The sequence below is a fragment of the Pseudopodoces humilis genome, chromosome 9 (genome assembly GCF_049639895.1).
Source record: "Pseudopodoces humilis isolate 2021_Gansu_Grassland_sample_001 chromosome 9, ASM4963989v1, whole genome shotgun sequence".
In the NCBI taxonomy this organism is placed as follows: Eukaryota; Metazoa; Chordata; class Aves; order Passeriformes; family Paridae; genus Pseudopodoces; species Pseudopodoces humilis.
The window spans coordinates 24,729,563-24,747,175 of NC_142208.1; the positions used below are offsets into that span (position 1 = coordinate 24,729,563).

Genomic DNA, 17,613 nt, shown 5'->3' on the forward strand with positions numbered 1-17,613 from the left:
TTAGAAAGGGTAATTTCTTCATTTGCAGTTTTCCTGGCAGTGCTATGCAGGGGCTCTGCCAGCATAAACTTGCAGCTTCTCTCTCAGTGTTGGCTTTTGGGATGTATTTGTACTTCGTGCCTGAAAGATGTACCCATGTTTACCTGAGAAGCTGGAGATAGGTAAGGAGAACTATTTATTTGTATTTAATGGAACCTGAAACTCCTTGAGAAGGCAAAACACCAAGACCTTTCAGCAACAGATACTGGCACAAACATTCTCCCTGGAGAAGAAATCCTCCTGTCATTGTCATTTATCACCTCTGCCTATTGCCCTTTGTTTGTTTGGTTTTGCTTTGTTTTTCCTATTGTGTTGTTAAACAGATCTCTTGGAAATCAGCAGTTACAGCTAGGCACATAAACTGGTAAGACAAAGGGGAAATAGCTCTTGCATTATAGTGGTATTTGTGAACACAACATATATAGAGACTAGATCTCTATGTTTTAGAGAAAACCTTAGGACTAGGAAGTGTTAAACCAGAGAGAGTTTCACAGCTCCTAGGCTTGATTTTACATAGTTAGAATCATGCTTTAAGGAAAAAACTGTCTGACCCAGAATTCCTCAGAGATGGAAGAGAAACATATCACCAAACAGAGTAAACTGTAAGGCGTAGATGACAACATCCGTGATTAATCTTTGCACCCTCATGTCACACATGATTAGTAGTCTGCAGCCTGTTGGTCCTAGAAAAATGAATCCCACGTAAGACTTCCTATCCAGACATCATGTGGACAATTTTAAGACTGTCCATGGCCAGTTTCATAGTCTCAATAACAGGCAGGGTATATACCATGTAAAAGTTAAGAGTGATCTATCTGCTGATCTAAATCTGAGGAGCCTTTCAAGAGAAAACTTGTCAGTGCATACCCATGTGTTGAGTTATCACCATGCATTTAACACTGATGAAATAGCTTATTTTGGCATATGTTACCCATGAAATGCTTGTAATTAACTCAAGGAAAAAATGCACTAAACTTTAAAGTATCAAAACCAGAATAACTCCTTCAGCTGTGAACGAACTGCAAGATTTCTCTTTTAAGGAGTGTCATGCAATATGGTATGGCATGGCTGTCATCAGAGGCTGATGGCAACGAGAGCTTGTTCAGTGTCTGGTGGAGGTCACAGCAGCCAGGACACAGACTCGAAGTTACCTGAGTTACTGAAGGGAAAATGTCCCATCAGTTAAAGCAGGTGACATTCGCTATCTTGTTTCACTTAGCATCAGTTCAGTGTTCCTGCACTCCACTTAAGACAAGTGTTCTTCACCCAAATTACAGTTGCCTTAATGTGTTAAGAGGGAGACTGGTGGCTTTTCCACACAGTGCAAAACACATTGATGCAAGCAGCTGCAATTCCAGTATCCTCAGCACCACATGAATAATACCTTTAGCAGACTCCATATGCCACACTTCCACTGAAGTTGCATCAGGACAGCAGAGTTCTGCTTCCTTTCAGTTTAGCAGGAACTTTCTCAATGACTTCAAATGTCACAAGGGCTAAGCTGCCCTTCTGCAGGAAAACAACAAAACAAAAGTAAAAATAATGTAACAGTAATCACTTGAACCCACAGAGATTGTAAGAAAATTTTATACACTCATCAGTAAAGCTTTCTGTATGTCTGTGTAGAGAAAGACAGTCAAAATGCAGTTACTTCAGATAGGAATATGAGTAGAAAATTTGCACTGAATTTGCTTTGGAAATAATTGGAAAAAATGCAATACAGGTCCTAAACAACAAAAAATTTACTTTTTAATGAGCAATAACTAGTGTAAACAGTACATTTCACTGAAGAAAAAGGGAGAAGTCAAGGAAGTTTCACTGCCCATTTTACTTGCTAAAGGAAATGGCACTGATGACAATTTTGTTGTCTTTCCTTTAGTTGAGTACTTTGAGAGATGGGGTGATAAAAGGTTCCCATAGTTTTTGGGTATCTTAAATCTTTTGAATCTTAAGATTCTTTACATTAAGAAGTGTCAGTTTCATATCTGTACACAAATTTTGGGAAATTGCCATCCTCACAATTCTGAGGCAGCTGTCCTTAGACATGTGATGTGGTTTGCACAAATATTTCACAGATATATCCCCCATCTCACAACAACCACACACACTTGAAACATTACATTGGTTATTAACTGTATGGAAACCAGGAGAGAGCTTTAAGCCAGCTCTCACTCACTTGTGAGCCTGATTTCCAACATAAGGTGGTGGTAGTGCCTGACAACACTGCCACATTGAAATCTCACCCCTCTAGATATGACTTTACTCTCAGCAGTGTAAGTGATGGAAAACTGCCATGAACACCCTAATATTTCATCCTTAGGAAAAGACTTTGAAAATTTTACTTTATAAGGCTTTCTCTAGCCTCAGGTAAATGACCTAATTCATTTCCAAGGAGGAAGTGTATTTTTAAACCTTGTCTGCTGATGCTGCAACTTGGTAGGGTGTGCTCAGTAGAATGGTTATTTGTTCTAAAACAAAAAAATGACCAGTGGTGCTGCTGAGGTGGTGATGGACACTACTCACTCATGTCTGCACTCAGAGCAACAGGGAAACCCCCAGAAGTTCAGGAAGAAGAAGTCTCCATCTCTGCCTACATGCTCACTGATTGACTTGTTTGGCATACCAGTTTAAATCACTGGGTCCTTCTAAGGCCTCCAAACTGTAGGTAACTGTTCAAAACAGTTCATATAAACCACATATATATATAACATACACATATAACAGTTCATATAAACAGTTGCAAATAAACCACGTTCACGTTTTCAGCTTCAGCAACTCCAGCAGTAGAGATAAGTGCAAGCAACCGAAGAGTTATGTGCACACAGCACAGAGCAAACCCATATCAGGTATGTGAGAAAATGAAACGACTCTTCAAGCTCTGCTACAATTCAAATATTTTTAACACAAAAATATGCTCAGGCCATCAGAGACGGCAAAAGCTGTGCCAGGGACTAGTTTCGGCAAGGGCTTAGATTTAAAAGGCTTGAATTTTCTTAAAATAATAATCAATCAGTTCTCCAGCAAAGACAAGAACACTGAAGGTCTGTTTATTGTTTCCTTTGTCTGCTACAGTCTCATAAAGACTTTATATGGTAATCTTTGACTTGTTATGTCAGAGAAAATACCACAGACACAGAAATAAGAGACAATTGTATCCTGACCCCTTTTATTAGCACTGTGCCTCACCCACTTGGTTATTCACACCGCAGCAGTGACAACTATGCATCTTGCCTGGCTCTTACATTATCTTTTGAAACGGCAAATTGCAGTGCCCCTCAGCTGCAATAAATCCAAGCAGTTTTCCTTTTCAAGACAGGTACCTTGAAAATTGCAAGCCACAGATGTAAAGCAGACAAGTAAAAAAAAAAAAAACAACAAAAAAAAAAAACTTTTGGTTTAGCTTAAGCTGATGTCGTTTTAGAGACTTCACTTTTTGTTACTGGGCATTTGCACCATTATGAGAGCAGAATCCATCTCCCAAGGACAGGTTTTGTTGTAGTAAACTGGTTTTACTCCAGGAATCAGGTCTGTAAAGTCCTTCCCTTGGTATATTTGCATGGCTATAGGCAAGTCAGAACGTCTTTCAGAAAAGTGAATTGCAGCCAGCAAAAACACAGCCCTAGGCTGATGCACAAGTGGGTAGGATTTTAAAACCTTCTGCAGCAGTTAGTGGTTGGGCACATAAAAGCACCCCACCCTCCTGCCCCAGGCAAGAGAGAATACACAGACAGTGCAGAGTGTACTTCATGCATCAGGATACATCAGTCGGCTTTAAACAAGGAAAAATGAGATGAGGGGGTAATACATATTTGCCTTAAGGCACAGTATGTTGACTAATATCTCAGATACTCAGTGGCAATGTTTAGGGGGAAAAGGCCTGGTTGTTGTGCCCAGCAAACTGTTAAATAGAAGTTCTGTGATGCTCCTCACAGTCTGGAAGAGAAGAACTCATAAAGCTCAAACTGGAGTTTATAAACTCAAAGCCAGTATCCTTTGCTGTTACTTTCCATTCTGGTTTTGCTACTACTGATGATGCCCACAGGGGAATGAAAACATGTCCTTGTCCTGAGACTGTTAATGTGTCAGCCCCAGTGCTCTTCTGGTGCCACAAGATTATTGAGAGGGTATGGGGATAATAGCTCTCAACTGTGCAACCAAACTGGTGTACACTTGGAAGAAAAAATAATCCAATCACTAAAATGTCTACATAGAAATACCAAAGAAAATAAAACCAAGGAGCACATTTTCCTTTTGGTTCATGGGGGAATCTCATTTCTCTGAAGGGAAGTGGTATGTTCAGCAAACAGAGATCAATAATTTTACTACCCAGTGCACAATTTCCTACACCTTTTTTTCATTTATTTTGCTTACCCCAAACTATTCTGATCACAAGAGAAATCAAAGAAATCAAATATAGCATTATAATGCTCAATAAACACTGTATTGCAATGAACGTGCTACTGTGTGCACATACTGGTGATCTTAACTGAACAGCATGAGAAACACTCTTCAGTGTGCCATAAACATGCCAACATCAATGACACATGGATAATCTGTTTTCCTCAAGGGAAACAGATGTACAGTTTTTGAGAGGAAGGTTTCAGTCTGATTCTGGTTTGCCATCATTAAATTGAAAATAACATACTATCCATCACTATTGTGTTTCTGCAACAAAAATGCTGGATAGTCACTGGATAGTACCTGATGAAACTCTAGTTCCCAGCTCTGTCAGGAGCTTCCAGCCAAGAGTTGGGTGGGTCATGTTTTTGCAGTACTGTGTAAACACCAGGTAAAATTCATAGGTAAATGGAGTAAACACAGCTAAACACTTTATACCAACCTGAACAGGATCTTTTCCTAGAGTCATTACCCATCAGTGAATACTGATGACAGTATTTCCTCTACTCTAGATGTAGCACACTAAACTCATGCACCCAACATGTGGCACCATTGTTCTGTATTCCCAATCCCAAACAATCTGTAATCTCATATGGGTGGGGCATATGGGCGTTGCTCTAATTAAGCACAATGATAATGCACAGGATGACTTTTTCATGTGTTATGTTCCTGTTAAATCTTACTGGAATCTCACCTGGCAAATTATCTAAAATCTCAAACTTTCTGTTGTTCTTGTGCAACTCATCTGTTAACATGTCTGTACAACAGAGCATGAGTAATTTAAAGAAGGGACCATCCTTGAGATTGAAGGAAATACCCTGTGAATTTGGAGACATGCCATTGCAAAGCTCCAGAGTATGTGAGATCAAACCCTCTAGATAAATTTGCAGCAGAAATTCTATTCGCAATTTTGCTGTTGCACTCATTTTTAACATATTTAAAAATTAAAATATTTGTGATATTGAATTACCTGAAGATTTAAAAAAACAAACTCAAAACCCAAAAAAGGGGCAGTTTAAAAAAATGCATTCAAACTGCCTCAATACGTGGGATATTGTTCAATGGGGGTTTTTTTGGTAGATGGTTACAAAAGATAGTACACCACCACATAATGTAAATTCCCACATTTGCTAATGAAAATATTATTTCTAAATAAATTTCACCCACAGATAAAATCTTACACAACGTGTAACCTGAAGGCCCCAAGTTTTCAGATTTCCCAACACAACTTGTAGATGGGCTTTGAATGTTTTGGTACATATTACTGTAGGAGAGTAAAAGGTTGCTATATCCCTGTCAAATTCTCTTTGAAGTGTGTGACTATGAAAACTCATGGTCAAAATGGCAGCAACTGCTAACATGTTATCACACCTACAACACTCAGTCCTTACTCACCTCTCAGCTCAAGACTGTCTCTGGTCTCAATAGAGATGGGAGTTACAGAAGGGGAAGAGAAAATAGAGCATCCTCATCTGTAGCTGAGAGGAGGAACCAAGCAGGAAATTAATGCAGTTCTGACACTCGAGCTAAGGGCATGATCCAGCGAGAGCATGTGGGTGCCTGTACCCCACGTGCAGCTCTCAGCACAGCTGCGTGAGGCATCGATGCACAGCTCGGGGCCATTCGGCTGTGGGACTGACAGAGGAACCACTGGGACATCATCCCTAAGGGCTGGGAGCTGTCATTTTGGCTTCCACAGCTCATTTTGTCCTGACAGTTATAGTTGAAAAACATTTTGTACAAATCAGTTTTGAGAAAAGTAAATCCACATGGGGAAGCCAGGTGTGCAGCTGATAGAGACAGGAAGATCACTCTTGATTCAGCAGCACCTTTGAGCATCAGGGAACTCTCTAATCCTGGACTGCACAGTGCATCTACAGCTGGGATTGCTCCTTTTCACAGTCACAAATTTCTTCATTTTCTCTTCCTTCCCACAACCATGACAGTACTGCTTGGGTCACACATCTCCCACTGCGTCCCTTAGTTACACTTTTTCCACTCATGTTAGAAGACAGATCCTGGGATAAAAGTTTTTGCAGCTTGAGGTGGAGAGCTGGGGTTCCCTTGGCTGTGACTAAAGGGCCTACTTTCCTACCCATGGTGGGGAATGCTCCATGCTGAAGCAGAGCCCTCTCCCCTGGCACAGGGACACTTGCAGGGACACTGTCTCAGGGTCTTCAGCTAGGCCAGGGAAGGTTTAGGCTGGTCACTAGGAAAAAAATCTTCATGGAAATGCTGATTTGAATTGGAACAGACTGGCCAGGGAGGTCCTGGAACCACCAGACCTGGAAGTGCTTAAGACTGAACATGGCACTTGGTGCCTTGGTCATAGGTTGAATTCGATGATCTTAGGTCTTTTCCAGCCTAACTGATTCTATGATTCTGTGAGTGGCCCAGACCCCAGCCACGGGGTGGCGGGGCCCAAACTTGCCTAAGGGACACAGCACCGCTTGGCATGCCAGACGCAACAGGAAAGTATACGAGGTCCCCGGGGATGCCCCGCGTTTCCCGCTCGCACGATCGGGATAGGGATCGGGAATGAGGAGCAGGAGCTCCCTCAGACTCCCCGCCCGCCCCTCAGCCCGACAGCGCTTCCCAGAGCGCGCAGGCGCGAACAGCTCGCACCGCCCGGGCTGGAGCGGCGCGCAGGCGCGGGGCCGCCCGGCCTGCCCCTGCCCCGGCAGCGGGAGCTTGAAGCGCCTGAGGAGAGCGAGCAGGGAAGGAAGGCTCTGCAGGGTTTTTTCCTCGTTCACCCTGGCCTGGGGGTTTGTGCTCCCCGAGGGGCCTCCCTTCGCCCCTCAGCCCTGCGGGTTGGTGCTGTTGCTGCGGTTTTGGGGTGCAGCACCTCAGAAAGAACTCCACGGGGTTGTGGCCTTCCTTATGGGCTGCCCAGCCTTCGTCCTGCTTCTCTGCGGGTGGAAAACTAGCAAGGCAAAAGCTGTATTGAGTGTTAATAGAGCCTTCTGTTGTTGAGACAGTAAAAGGAGTGCGTACCATTATATAACGTAGTTATAAGCAGGAAAACTGAGGACATAGTTACAGACGTACCCAGAGTGCAAAAGTCAAGTAAGTACTGAAAGGCAAAACTGTCTTTTCCCCTTCTAACTCAGATTTTCTTTACTTGCTGGACAGAATTTTTTTTTGTGGTGAACAGTATTACTGCTTGAGAATGCCAAGGATTCTTAGCCTAAGATACAGGAAAAGGATTTCAAAAGTGTAGATCTGTGTGAATATGCTGCCAAGTAACAGCATTAGCAAACCAGTGAAAAAAGTATTTGCTGTGGTCATTTGAAAACGAATTTGCATTAGAAAGTAAAGCCAGAGAATCCTAGGATTGGGTTTTTTAAAGGTATCTTAGACTTGAAATGATGTTGCTCCTTGGAAAGACTTATTGCGTATTTGTGACATAGAGTATACATAAAAATGATGTAGCTTTTTCTAGGCTCTTGCTTACAACAAGAAATAATAGTATTAAGCTTCCATTATACTTAATCGATGCTATGAGCTTCCAGTTTAATTGATAGATTGCTAAAATACCCGATTAACTAGACTCTACTAAGGCTTGGGGTTTTTTAATAGAGTACCGTATGTTCAGTTTTGAACAGCTGGGAGGGAATGTTGACTTCTAAGATAAATGAGGAACTCCATCCTTTGGTATCAAGCCAGGAAGACCAGGGTTGCTCGGCTGTTGAGGCTTTGGCATACTGAAGCTTTGACAGTTTTCATCTGTGAAGAGGAAGCCCCTTGTGCCAGCCCTCTGTTGCTTAGTTTTGGTTTGCAGGATTTTATTCTTGAGAGGCTTCTGTTTCAAAACTCCGAATTGCAATTTGCAGGTGAGTGGAGGTGTAGCTGTCGATTTTCCAGCTGCATTCTGGTCATTAGTAGATGGTTCACAATCGCTAAATGAAGTTAAACATTGCCAAATCGATTTGAAGTTGGTTCGTGCTGGGAGGTGTGACTTAACCATTTTAATTAAGGTGCCTGAGTGAGCTTGGGATGCTTCCTGTTAATCAAAACTTCCACCTGTGTGAGTAATTACTTTCTTAAGCGGCATCCCCAGAAGGATCAAATGAGACTGGATAATTTTCAGAGACCTGGGTACCCAATTATATTGTTCTACAGAAAATATAAACTTTTTATACTTGTGGACAACAAAAATCTTCCTGGCTCCACAGAGCTTTTGGAGTGAGGGAAAAATATATAAAATGGGTAGTAAAAGACTTTATGGCAGTTAGTAATGTCATGCATCCTCTTAAAGAAAAACTGTTCACAAAGCAAGATGCTACGTAGCACATAAAACAGTTGTGTAACTTATGCAGTTGTTGTTTTTGAACATGCCAATTAGAAAATAAGCTTTAGAATTTCATATTAGAGCATTTTACTAATTTCTGCAGCCACATGGCTCATTCTAATCAGGTGACAATGGCACCATAATTCATTCTGTTATTTAACAGAGACTGCTATTCATCTCAAGATGGAAGAGTCAGTGCTGGATAAATTGCCATCTTTGTGCAATACTCCAAAGGATTCTGGAGCGGCACCTGCACAGGGGACTAGTTCAGCAAAGCAGGTATGAAAAAGTACTACTTTTCCGATAATGTGAGTTTTCATAGTAACAAAAATGTTTGTGAAATCATCAAGGAGTCAGAAGCCACTGAGATACTGCCAGATGGAAGGCTAGAGACAGGTCCTTATAGCTCTAGCTATGAGGCTGTGCAGGTAAGGAACTGGTATACTTTGCTCTGAAGATGCAGATGTTTGCTGTGAATAAAAGGTGATGGAGCAACATAATCCAAATGCTATATTAATAAATTTAAATATTAAATAGGGTGTGTGGTGGATTTTTTGCTTGTTTGTTTTAACCTGTCATCTTCAGTTTTCTCAAATCCCGGTTTTCTGGGTTGCTGTGCATGCAGGATGACTTTCTGTGATTTCTGCCTCCACTGGAACAAAGTACAATGCTTTCAGTTTCTATATTCTCCATAGTGCTGAGCTCTGCTTTTGTCTTATCCCAGCATGTGAAATGGTGATACTGTCGCACTCAGCATCCAGATCTATGCAGGGCAGGCCTGGTTTGAAAGTATTCTGTAACTAATCCATCACTCTCGTATTTTAGTGCATTTCTAGGAATAAAAATGTTAGACACAGATTATAAAACATAGTTATTTTGATGAAAAAATCCTTTTAGATGCTTGTGAAGTATCTTGAAGCATGAACAGGTCAACATTATACAGGTATTTCTAATATGCTCTAGAATACAGATGTTTTGTGTTCTAAAACAGATGTATAGGATGGCACAGCAGGAAAAATAACTCTTACCTCCATTAAGCTAGAGAGGAAATTGATAAAATAAAATTAGCCAAGTTGAAATATGCTATATTTCTTTTATACAAAGACTAGATGAATAAGCTTACCTCAATAGAATACAGGATTTTGTCCAAGAAAATGTGGAGCTACATTTTTCCATGTCTTGCAGCTGTGTGTGCAAATACATGTGAAAGGAAGAAGTTAACTTTGTTCAAGTTTTTGAAGGCTATACAGAGAATTAAGAAGTCTTGCTTTAGAATGATAGTTAAATATATTACATATTCTATATAAATAATAATGATGGCTAAACAGTTGTTTGAGATTTGATAAAAATTTAAGATTATCCTGACCCACCTGGGATTTTGGGGTTTATTTATTTTATTTTTTAGAAAATGAGTGCAGCTCTGAGGGAACGATTACGGAAAACAAGACGTTCATTTAATGCCAATTTTACAGTGGCAAAGCGCCTCAAAATAGACACAGAAGAAAAAGATTCTGCTGGTGCTGACACAGGGTGCTTGCCAGAGACAAGTGCAGACTGTTCCAGATTACAAGATGGTTCTGAAAACCTGGAAGGAAATGGCACTGGACACACATGTTTCAAAAGTTCCTCACAGGAGAGTGATCCCTGTGGGTCAGCAGAGAATTCAGATGTGCCACAGGTTGATCTTGGTCAGCAGCAGTCCCTGGAAGAAAAAGTAAAGCTGGTGAAACAAGTGCAAGAGAAGGAAGAGCTACTGCGTAGGCTCAAACTGGTGAAGATGTATCGGTCCAAGGTGAGGCAATACTTACTGTAAGTACTTACTCAATGTAAGTATTTTTAGTGTGCTGTTTGTGTATTGTCTCAGTTTAAGCCATTTTATAAGAATATCTGCAGGGTATGAAAACCCCCTTATGTCAGCAGACTCTTTCTTTGATGACTCTTTGTTTGTTCCAATTTCAGAACAACCTGTCTGAGCTGCAGGCTTTGATAGTGAAGTGGAGAAGTAGCACCCAGCTGATGCTGTATGAGCTGCAGTCAGCCTTTTCTGCAGATGGCAAGAAAGTGAGTCTCACTGAGCTCATCGATACTTTTGGGCTAGAAGACCAATTACTGCACTACAGCAGAACAGAAGAAGATTTTGTAGATATGTAATCTACAGCTGTAGAGCTTCCTTTGCACAGACACAAAAGCAGAAAAGACTGAATAAATTCTGATTGTGTCAGAAGTGTTGGTCAGAAAGTGGACTTCATGTTTTGGGGTTAGGAGGCTTTCTCCAGAGATACTTGTAAAGCTGTGAACATACATACAGTAGGCACTGTAAAAGAAATTACTTATGGAAAAAAAATCAAACTTGGTGATGCTTTGGAGAATCTGGCTTAATGACTTGGTCAGTGATTTTTTATTTAATAAAAACAAAATTAAGTCATAGTTTAACAGGTAGAAAGCAGTTCATTTTTGATTTGTTTCTGCATGGTCAGATGGGGAAGAGTTCAGTTTGTTTGTAGATACACCCATTTTACAAACCTCTTCCTGGTGCCAGTCAGCCAATGAAGGCTAATGACAGCATTTTGTGAGTTAAGTGAAGATAGCTAATTCTCATGATGTTAATATTCCAGAGCTGAGATAAGATGTTCTCACTGGCTTTAACTCCTACTGAGGGAAATGTGCCATAATGCAGTACTTTCAGGTGCTGGTCCAGACAATCTCTTCAGGGCTGCTGTCTCACAAGCTTTCTGCCACATCCTGAGGTAATAGAAAGGAAGGCAAGAAAATTGAAACCAACTTTCTACTCTTCTACTACATGTGAGCGCCAAGGTGTTTTCTCTCTTCAAATAAATAAGAAAAAAAGGCCTTGTTTAATGGAATTGCTTCAAACACAGCATCATAAAGCTGAATAAATCTTTACAATTTCATTTATTCTCCAATGCCTTTATTCTCAAATGTCTTTCTTTAAAAAAAATTATTTAACTTGAAATTGCTTCTTTTCTCATCATGGTGACTTCTGTTTTTTCTTTTCCCTAAAATCACTGCTGCTCAAGTGTAACAATACATAAATTTGACTACAACTTGCCCTGCTAGGAATCTTGTTTTCTTACTGGTTATATCCTACCTCTTTTGTGTCCAGCTGCTCTATCCTGTTTCAGTAATAAGGGGATAATTTCTTAGATAACTCAAGAGAAAGAAAATCAAAGATGATACAGAACCTTTTAACCATTGGTAAGGTACATTAGGCTTCAGCCTGTACCTATAACTTACTCTTAAGAATACTGACTGTTGCTGTCCAGGGAGAATTAATGCAGAACAACCTTTATTGCAAATCACATTTTGAATATTAAAGCACCATTTCTTTTCCTTTTTAGGCTTGTGCAAAAAGATGATGGTGCCTGTTGAAGGGACCAGTTATCTTCACTGAGGTCCTTGGTACATTTGGAATGGTGCTGCTTCTAGGGTAGTTGCAGCAGAAAGGCACAAAGACTTGTAATAAGTGAGATGTAATTAGAATCCTTACAAATCCCAGTTACAGATGGCAAAGCAAAAAAAAATACCTAGAGGATCACAACTGAAATAGTTTTTTCTTACAAAGGTAGAGTTTTAAGCTATTAAAGCTATTGTTGCTCTCACAATGAAATGGGTTTAGATGCCATGTGAATTTATGAAGGAAGAATTGACACACACCATGGAGCAGGGAAATAAAAAGCAGGGAGAATGCCCAAGTAGGTAGACTGGGCTCTAGCAGTAGTTAACTTTATCACAGGTTCTTTATTTTTCTTAGCTGTTGTGGAGGGAGCTAGTAGGAGAATACACTGCATCTCAGTGTAAAGGGGTGAGAGATGCCACCAACTATTTCAGGAGGCCAGATGCTTCCAAACCTGGTTTTTGTGTGATTCTGCCTGTGGCAGCTGCCACAGCTCCTGCTGGCTGTGGGTGATTATACCATGAAAAGGCACAGCTGCCTTTGGGACGGGGCCAGGTCCCATGTCAAGACAAAGCGTCCTTACATCTGCTCCTAAACCTACACCTGTGCCACCTCAAGGATAAATTATTATGTCAAATCCACAGACGTGAATTGTAGCAGATGCCCATCCATAGATTTCTTTACCTTTAAAAGGTTCTACAATTGCATATTACAAACAATGGACATACAAATATACCTGTTCTTCTATCAGTCTACAAGAAATTGTATCCTTTGTTTTCTGTAATGAGCTATATTGTTTATATAATAAAACAAGTAGAAATAGATCTCATGAACTGAAATATAATGGGATTAAGACCAGGTGTAAAAAATACAAACCAGACAACCATGCATCTTTCAAATGAAAGTTTTTTTTTAAAGGAATCACAGAAGAAACAATTTGTGGAAAGAAAAGTTCAGGGAGAAGAATCAGCTGTTAAAGCTTTTTTCCTTAGATAAGACCATGGTATTCATCTACCTAGACTCTGATTTGTAAGTAATATGGGGTGTTATTGGTTCCCAGCTTTCAACTTCTGACTGAAGAATTTCAAGCTGTTTTTCCTGTTCCCTTATAAGGTTCCGTAGATATTTCTGCTTCAAAATCTCTTGGTAACGCTGCCTTGTCTTCTTTTCAGAAATATCACGTGTGTCTGGAGAAAACAAAGTATTAGTGTTAGCCTGTGCTCATAGGGGATGCATAGCCTTTATTTATATAGGACCTGTCTTGGGGTTATTCCAACTCCTGCATAAAATAGGCAAGCATTTTAAAAATTACTCACAGTTGGGCTTCAGAGCCTTTATAGTACTGAATAAAGCAAAATATTTCAAAAAGGCACTGGGCATGCTTTCTTTAGCTTCTAGCAAGTACCCACTGTTTTGAAAATCTGTAACTGTTTTCCACCAGTGGAAATATCTCTATAAGTTTTCCAACAAGTGAATACTATTCTTAGCTCCACATTACTTCCTTTGTTCTCTTGGAAGGGTGGAAAGAAGCCCATTGAACAGCTCTCAGAAAAAATGAAAGTATGTTGCCTAATGAAGTTATTAATGACTGTGATATTTTAACTTGAACAGTTTCAGGAATTTGGTCAATTAACTCTGGTTAAGAGCCACAAGAGTCTCCAGGTAACTCTTCAGTAACCATGTTAAGTTTTCACAGGAAGGACTGTGCTCACTGTGCACATACTGTAAAAGGCATTCCTTGCCCCTCGGCTGATAGTGGGGAACAGCACTGTCCAGCCTTGGAAAGGGAATTTTCTGAACATTCAGTATCAAAATCAGAAGAATTTTCTGAACATTCTTTGATTGTGCCTTAAAGTGCATCACTGGACTCACCAGCTGCCTTGAAGATGTGCATCCTTTCTGACACAGAGACAAGCATTTCCTTCAGCTGGAGGCTGAGCTCGTAGTTGGCTTGCTCTTTTAGACGGATGTACTTCTTCAGCTCTCTGACTTTTTTCTGATGGCTTTTCACATTCTTCTTGTGCAACTGTCCATTTTGAGATGATTAAAGCAAATATATAGGGTCATCCAAAAACTGTACAGACAAACTAATGACAAAAAGCTATAATTTTAAGCACTGTGCTGTAGCTTGATAAACTTTCATGTATGTTGATTTGACTCGTAGCACCTTTTAAGCTTAACTTTGTAGCATATTGGAAGTTTTACTTTGTAAAGTGTCTTTCACACATGGGTATCTCAGTTTATGGAGCTCTAAGGAGCAGTCAAGGAATAAAGAGGTTTAGGTCAGGAAGAGAGATATAGTAAAGATAAAACATGAAAGGCAAAGGGACAAAAGGAAGTAAATGGAAATTAGTGAGTTAAGGACATGCTCTTGGCTGCTGGGAGCTGCTGAAGCTGATGGATGGGCTGTAAAGGCACAAGATAAATACTAAAGCTTGAAGAGGAAGAGAAAGCTGATGCCAACTAGCACAACTTGGAGAAAATCCAGTGAAATCACTTAAAAACAAGGACAGTCATAATTTGAACGAGGTAGCCAGCAAACTAGATTGTTGTGTCTCTTATTTTGAATAACGGGGACAAGGATACTTTGAACAGGCTGGTGCTCTTGGAGAGAAACATTAAACAGTGAAGACTGAAAGAATGCTTCATTAGAAATGGAAGAGTGACTTTTATAGGCAGTGCTGTGTAAGAAATGATTAGCAGATTTGCATTCAGATGTTCAGGATAGGAAAGTATTTAATTACAGTAACAGAGCAAGTGGATAGGCTTCATCTCTGCAGCAATCCATGTGTGATGACTGCTTCCAAGCACTAGAGAACTGCTGCTGTAGACAGCACAGCTCAAGTTGAGGGAATTATTGAAAGCCAGATGGTCAAATACATGATATATCTATATCTACATCTATATCTGTATCTATCTGTGTGTGCTATTATGGGTGTACTCCAACAGTCCTTGAGTTAGCATGCCTATATCAATTGCACTTATTCTTTCAAACACCTCTTGCTAATGAAGGCAAGGAGCTGCATTTAAACTAAGGATGTGTCTCTCAGATATGGTGGTTCCCTTGGATTTACCTTATCCATGACACCAAGGCTCTCCTCCATCCCTGCTAAGTGCTGAGTGATGTGGGTGTCGTAGTTATGCGCTGTTAAGAACTGAAATAAAAGGAAATTATCTTAGGCCTGTTGATTCTCAACAATTCCACCCTTCTATAAAGAAAATCATACTATGTGAAACTCAAAAACATAGAATTCTGCAGTGGTAAAGCTTACCAGTAATCATAAATGGACCAAGGATATCCTTGGATGCTGTGTGAATACTAGACTGTTAAAAAGGATGTTATCTATTATATATTTATAATGGAAACAAGGGCCAAACAAGTATGCTGAGGCTGTCAAAAAACCCAAGCTAAGCTTTTGCTTATAACATAATCTAAGCTAACATAGTTGGAGGCCTAAGACATTCTGTCTTTAGGCTAGAGAGGAAAATTATTATTTTCTGTCTAGTAGCTTCTGAATCATTCTTACTTCTTTTATTGTTCTGTCTGCATAGTAACTGACATATCAGAGAATTTATTAATTTTTTTTCCTTGAGCTACTGACACTGCTACTAAAATACCTCTTTATCAAATGACAAATGGTAAACTCCACAATGTTTTATGGAACTGTAACAGGCAGTAGGCAGTTTTCTGTAGATGCAGATTCATCCTTCCAGAGTTCTGTCCCACCAAAGTGACAGGCAGAATTCTGTGGACTGTTCTAGTTAGAGGAGGAGAAACAGGAAAGACCCAGAAGGGGTTCCTTGCCTACAGGATTAAACTTCTTTCATTCACTCACTGCTTCATTAACAGCCCTTATTACAAATGGTCTCTGTCCTTGCCCACACACATTTATCTAAGCCATCTTTCTTTCCATTCCTGTTGCTAGGGTATTTGTTACCTTGTCTTTGCCCCTAACCCCATACTTCTAATCAAAAAGTGACGTAAGTCAATTTCCTCAGGGCATTCAAATTCTGATTAAACTGGTAAATGCCTTTACTATGTGCAGTTTAACTCTCTCTGAAGGGCGAGAATTCTGCTCATCAGTTTAATGAACTGAGCTAATGGCAACACTGGTGATAAATTTGCCACAGTAATTTTTCAGTGTGTTGTCACATCACCTCTTTGGAAAGCTGTTCTGGTGATTGGTGTTAGTTATCAAAGTCCTGTGGCTCTGATTCAGAACAAGCATTTTGTGGAACAGCAATACAAATGAAGATTAAGCAAAACATATGTTATGAATTTTCTTCTAATATTTTGATTGAATTGCAATATCCTTACCTGCTGTCCAAAGCTTTCCCTTTTCTCTGTGCTTTATAGCTGTCCCCACTGCTGTATCTCCAGCTTACTCATCCTTCAACATCCCTTACTCCAAACCTTTATGCCACCTACATCATCACCATAAGACTACAAGATTTCCCGACAGTCTTCAACATCCCATACTGCAATACCCTCGGGCTTTCCCTACAACCTTTCCTCTTCCTCCTTCCTTCTTCCAGTGGTATCCTTGGCTGTGTCCCACAACCATTACCTCTTTTTCCTGGCCGGCTGCCCCCTCCTGCCTGCCGAGCATGGCAAACAATTCCCTGTTCTGCTGCTGTGCCAGCAAATGGCAGTGAGAGGGTGGGACTCGCTGAGGCTCCCGTAGGAACGCTCGGTCTCCCTGTAGTGAGCAAAGTTACAGTATTTCTGTGCAATACCAGATGAGGGCACCTCAGATCTTCCACTTAAAAAGGACTCTGCTCGAGTTAAGAGATCTGTTTCTTGTGGCTGCAAAATCCTGATTCCTTATTCAACGCAAATTTTGAAACACTAAGAGTTACGGCTAATTTTGCCTTAATTTAGACTGTAACATCCCAAAGAATTTCATCACTGCTCAATCTCATGAGTAAGACTTCCCTTTGAAAGCTGAATTGTTGACCTATTAGGAATCACTTTTCTCTGGTAATAAGAGATTTATGAGGTATAAATATAAACAATCTTTCTTACAGGTATAGGCAGCATAACTTTCTGTAGTTAAAATATAAATCAGAAAATGCAACTCACTAGCTGGCAATCTTTTGAAATAGGTAGTATTACAATATCCCGAGCCTTCTCTTTCAGATCTTGTATCTGCATTTTCATTTTCTTGTGTTCCCATTCAAGCTGTATTATCCCTTTAGAGAAGTCTTTAAATTCTACCATGGCAGTAATTTTTTTTTCTCCTTGAGCCTAAAAAAAATAGATCAATCTTAATTAACACACTTTACAGATTATGGAATAATTGTTTGCAACAAGATGGGCAAGTTTCCAAACTCATAATTTTAGTCAGTTACACATGCTATACTGCAGTCTTGTTCCAGACTTTGCTCCAGACGGTTATCTTTTAAGGAAGTTCATTCTCTTTCATGCTCTTTGTCACAGCCTTAGATCATAGAAATAGATGAAGAAAGT

General features: G+C 40.1%; 2 protein-coding genes across 8 annotated transcripts in view; one reads left to right on the forward strand and one right to left on the reverse strand.

Moving 5' to 3' along the window:
• The first annotated feature begins 7,101 nt into the window (after window positions 1-7,101).
• SFR1 (SWI5 dependent homologous recombination repair protein 1) lies at window positions 7,102-11,640 on the forward strand. Of its 5 annotated transcripts, none has more exons than XM_088059757.1 (6): window positions 7,102-7,503; window positions 8,033-8,270; window positions 8,892-9,007; window positions 10,134-10,520; window positions 10,688-10,789; window positions 11,406-11,640. In XM_088059757.1, exons 2-6 carry the CDS (start codon window positions 8,072-8,074, stop codon window positions 11,472-11,474), a joined length of 873 nt encoding a protein of 290 aa, XP_087915883.1. In that variant the 5' UTR covers window positions 7,102-7,503; window positions 8,033-8,071; the 3' UTR covers window positions 11,475-11,640. The 5 variants fall into 5 exon arrangements, with proteins under 5 accessions (XP_087915883.1, XP_087915884.1, XP_014105633.1 ...); XM_088059758.1 differs by having other exon boundaries at window positions 11,415-11,640; XM_014250158.2 differs by having other exon boundaries at window positions 10,688-11,640.
• Window positions 11,641-13,031: 1,391 nt separating this feature from the next.
• Window positions 13,032-17,613, reverse strand: part of CFAP43 (cilia and flagella associated protein 43) — a 42,303-nt gene continuing 37,721 nt past the window's right edge. For all 3 annotated transcript variants that reach the window (XM_088059639.1, XM_088059638.1, XM_088059637.1), the window contains 4 exons: window positions 17,227-17,391; window positions 15,218-15,298; window positions 14,016-14,169; window positions 13,032-13,330 (listed from right to left, as the gene is read on the reverse strand). In XM_088059639.1, coding sequence (XP_087915765.1) covers window positions 13,155-13,330; window positions 14,016-14,169; window positions 15,218-15,298; window positions 17,227-17,391 — 576 coding nt within the window. In that variant the 3' untranslated portion in view covers window positions 13,032-13,154. The remainder of the gene's footprint in view (window positions 13,331-14,015; window positions 14,170-15,217; window positions 15,299-17,226; window positions 17,392-17,613) is intronic.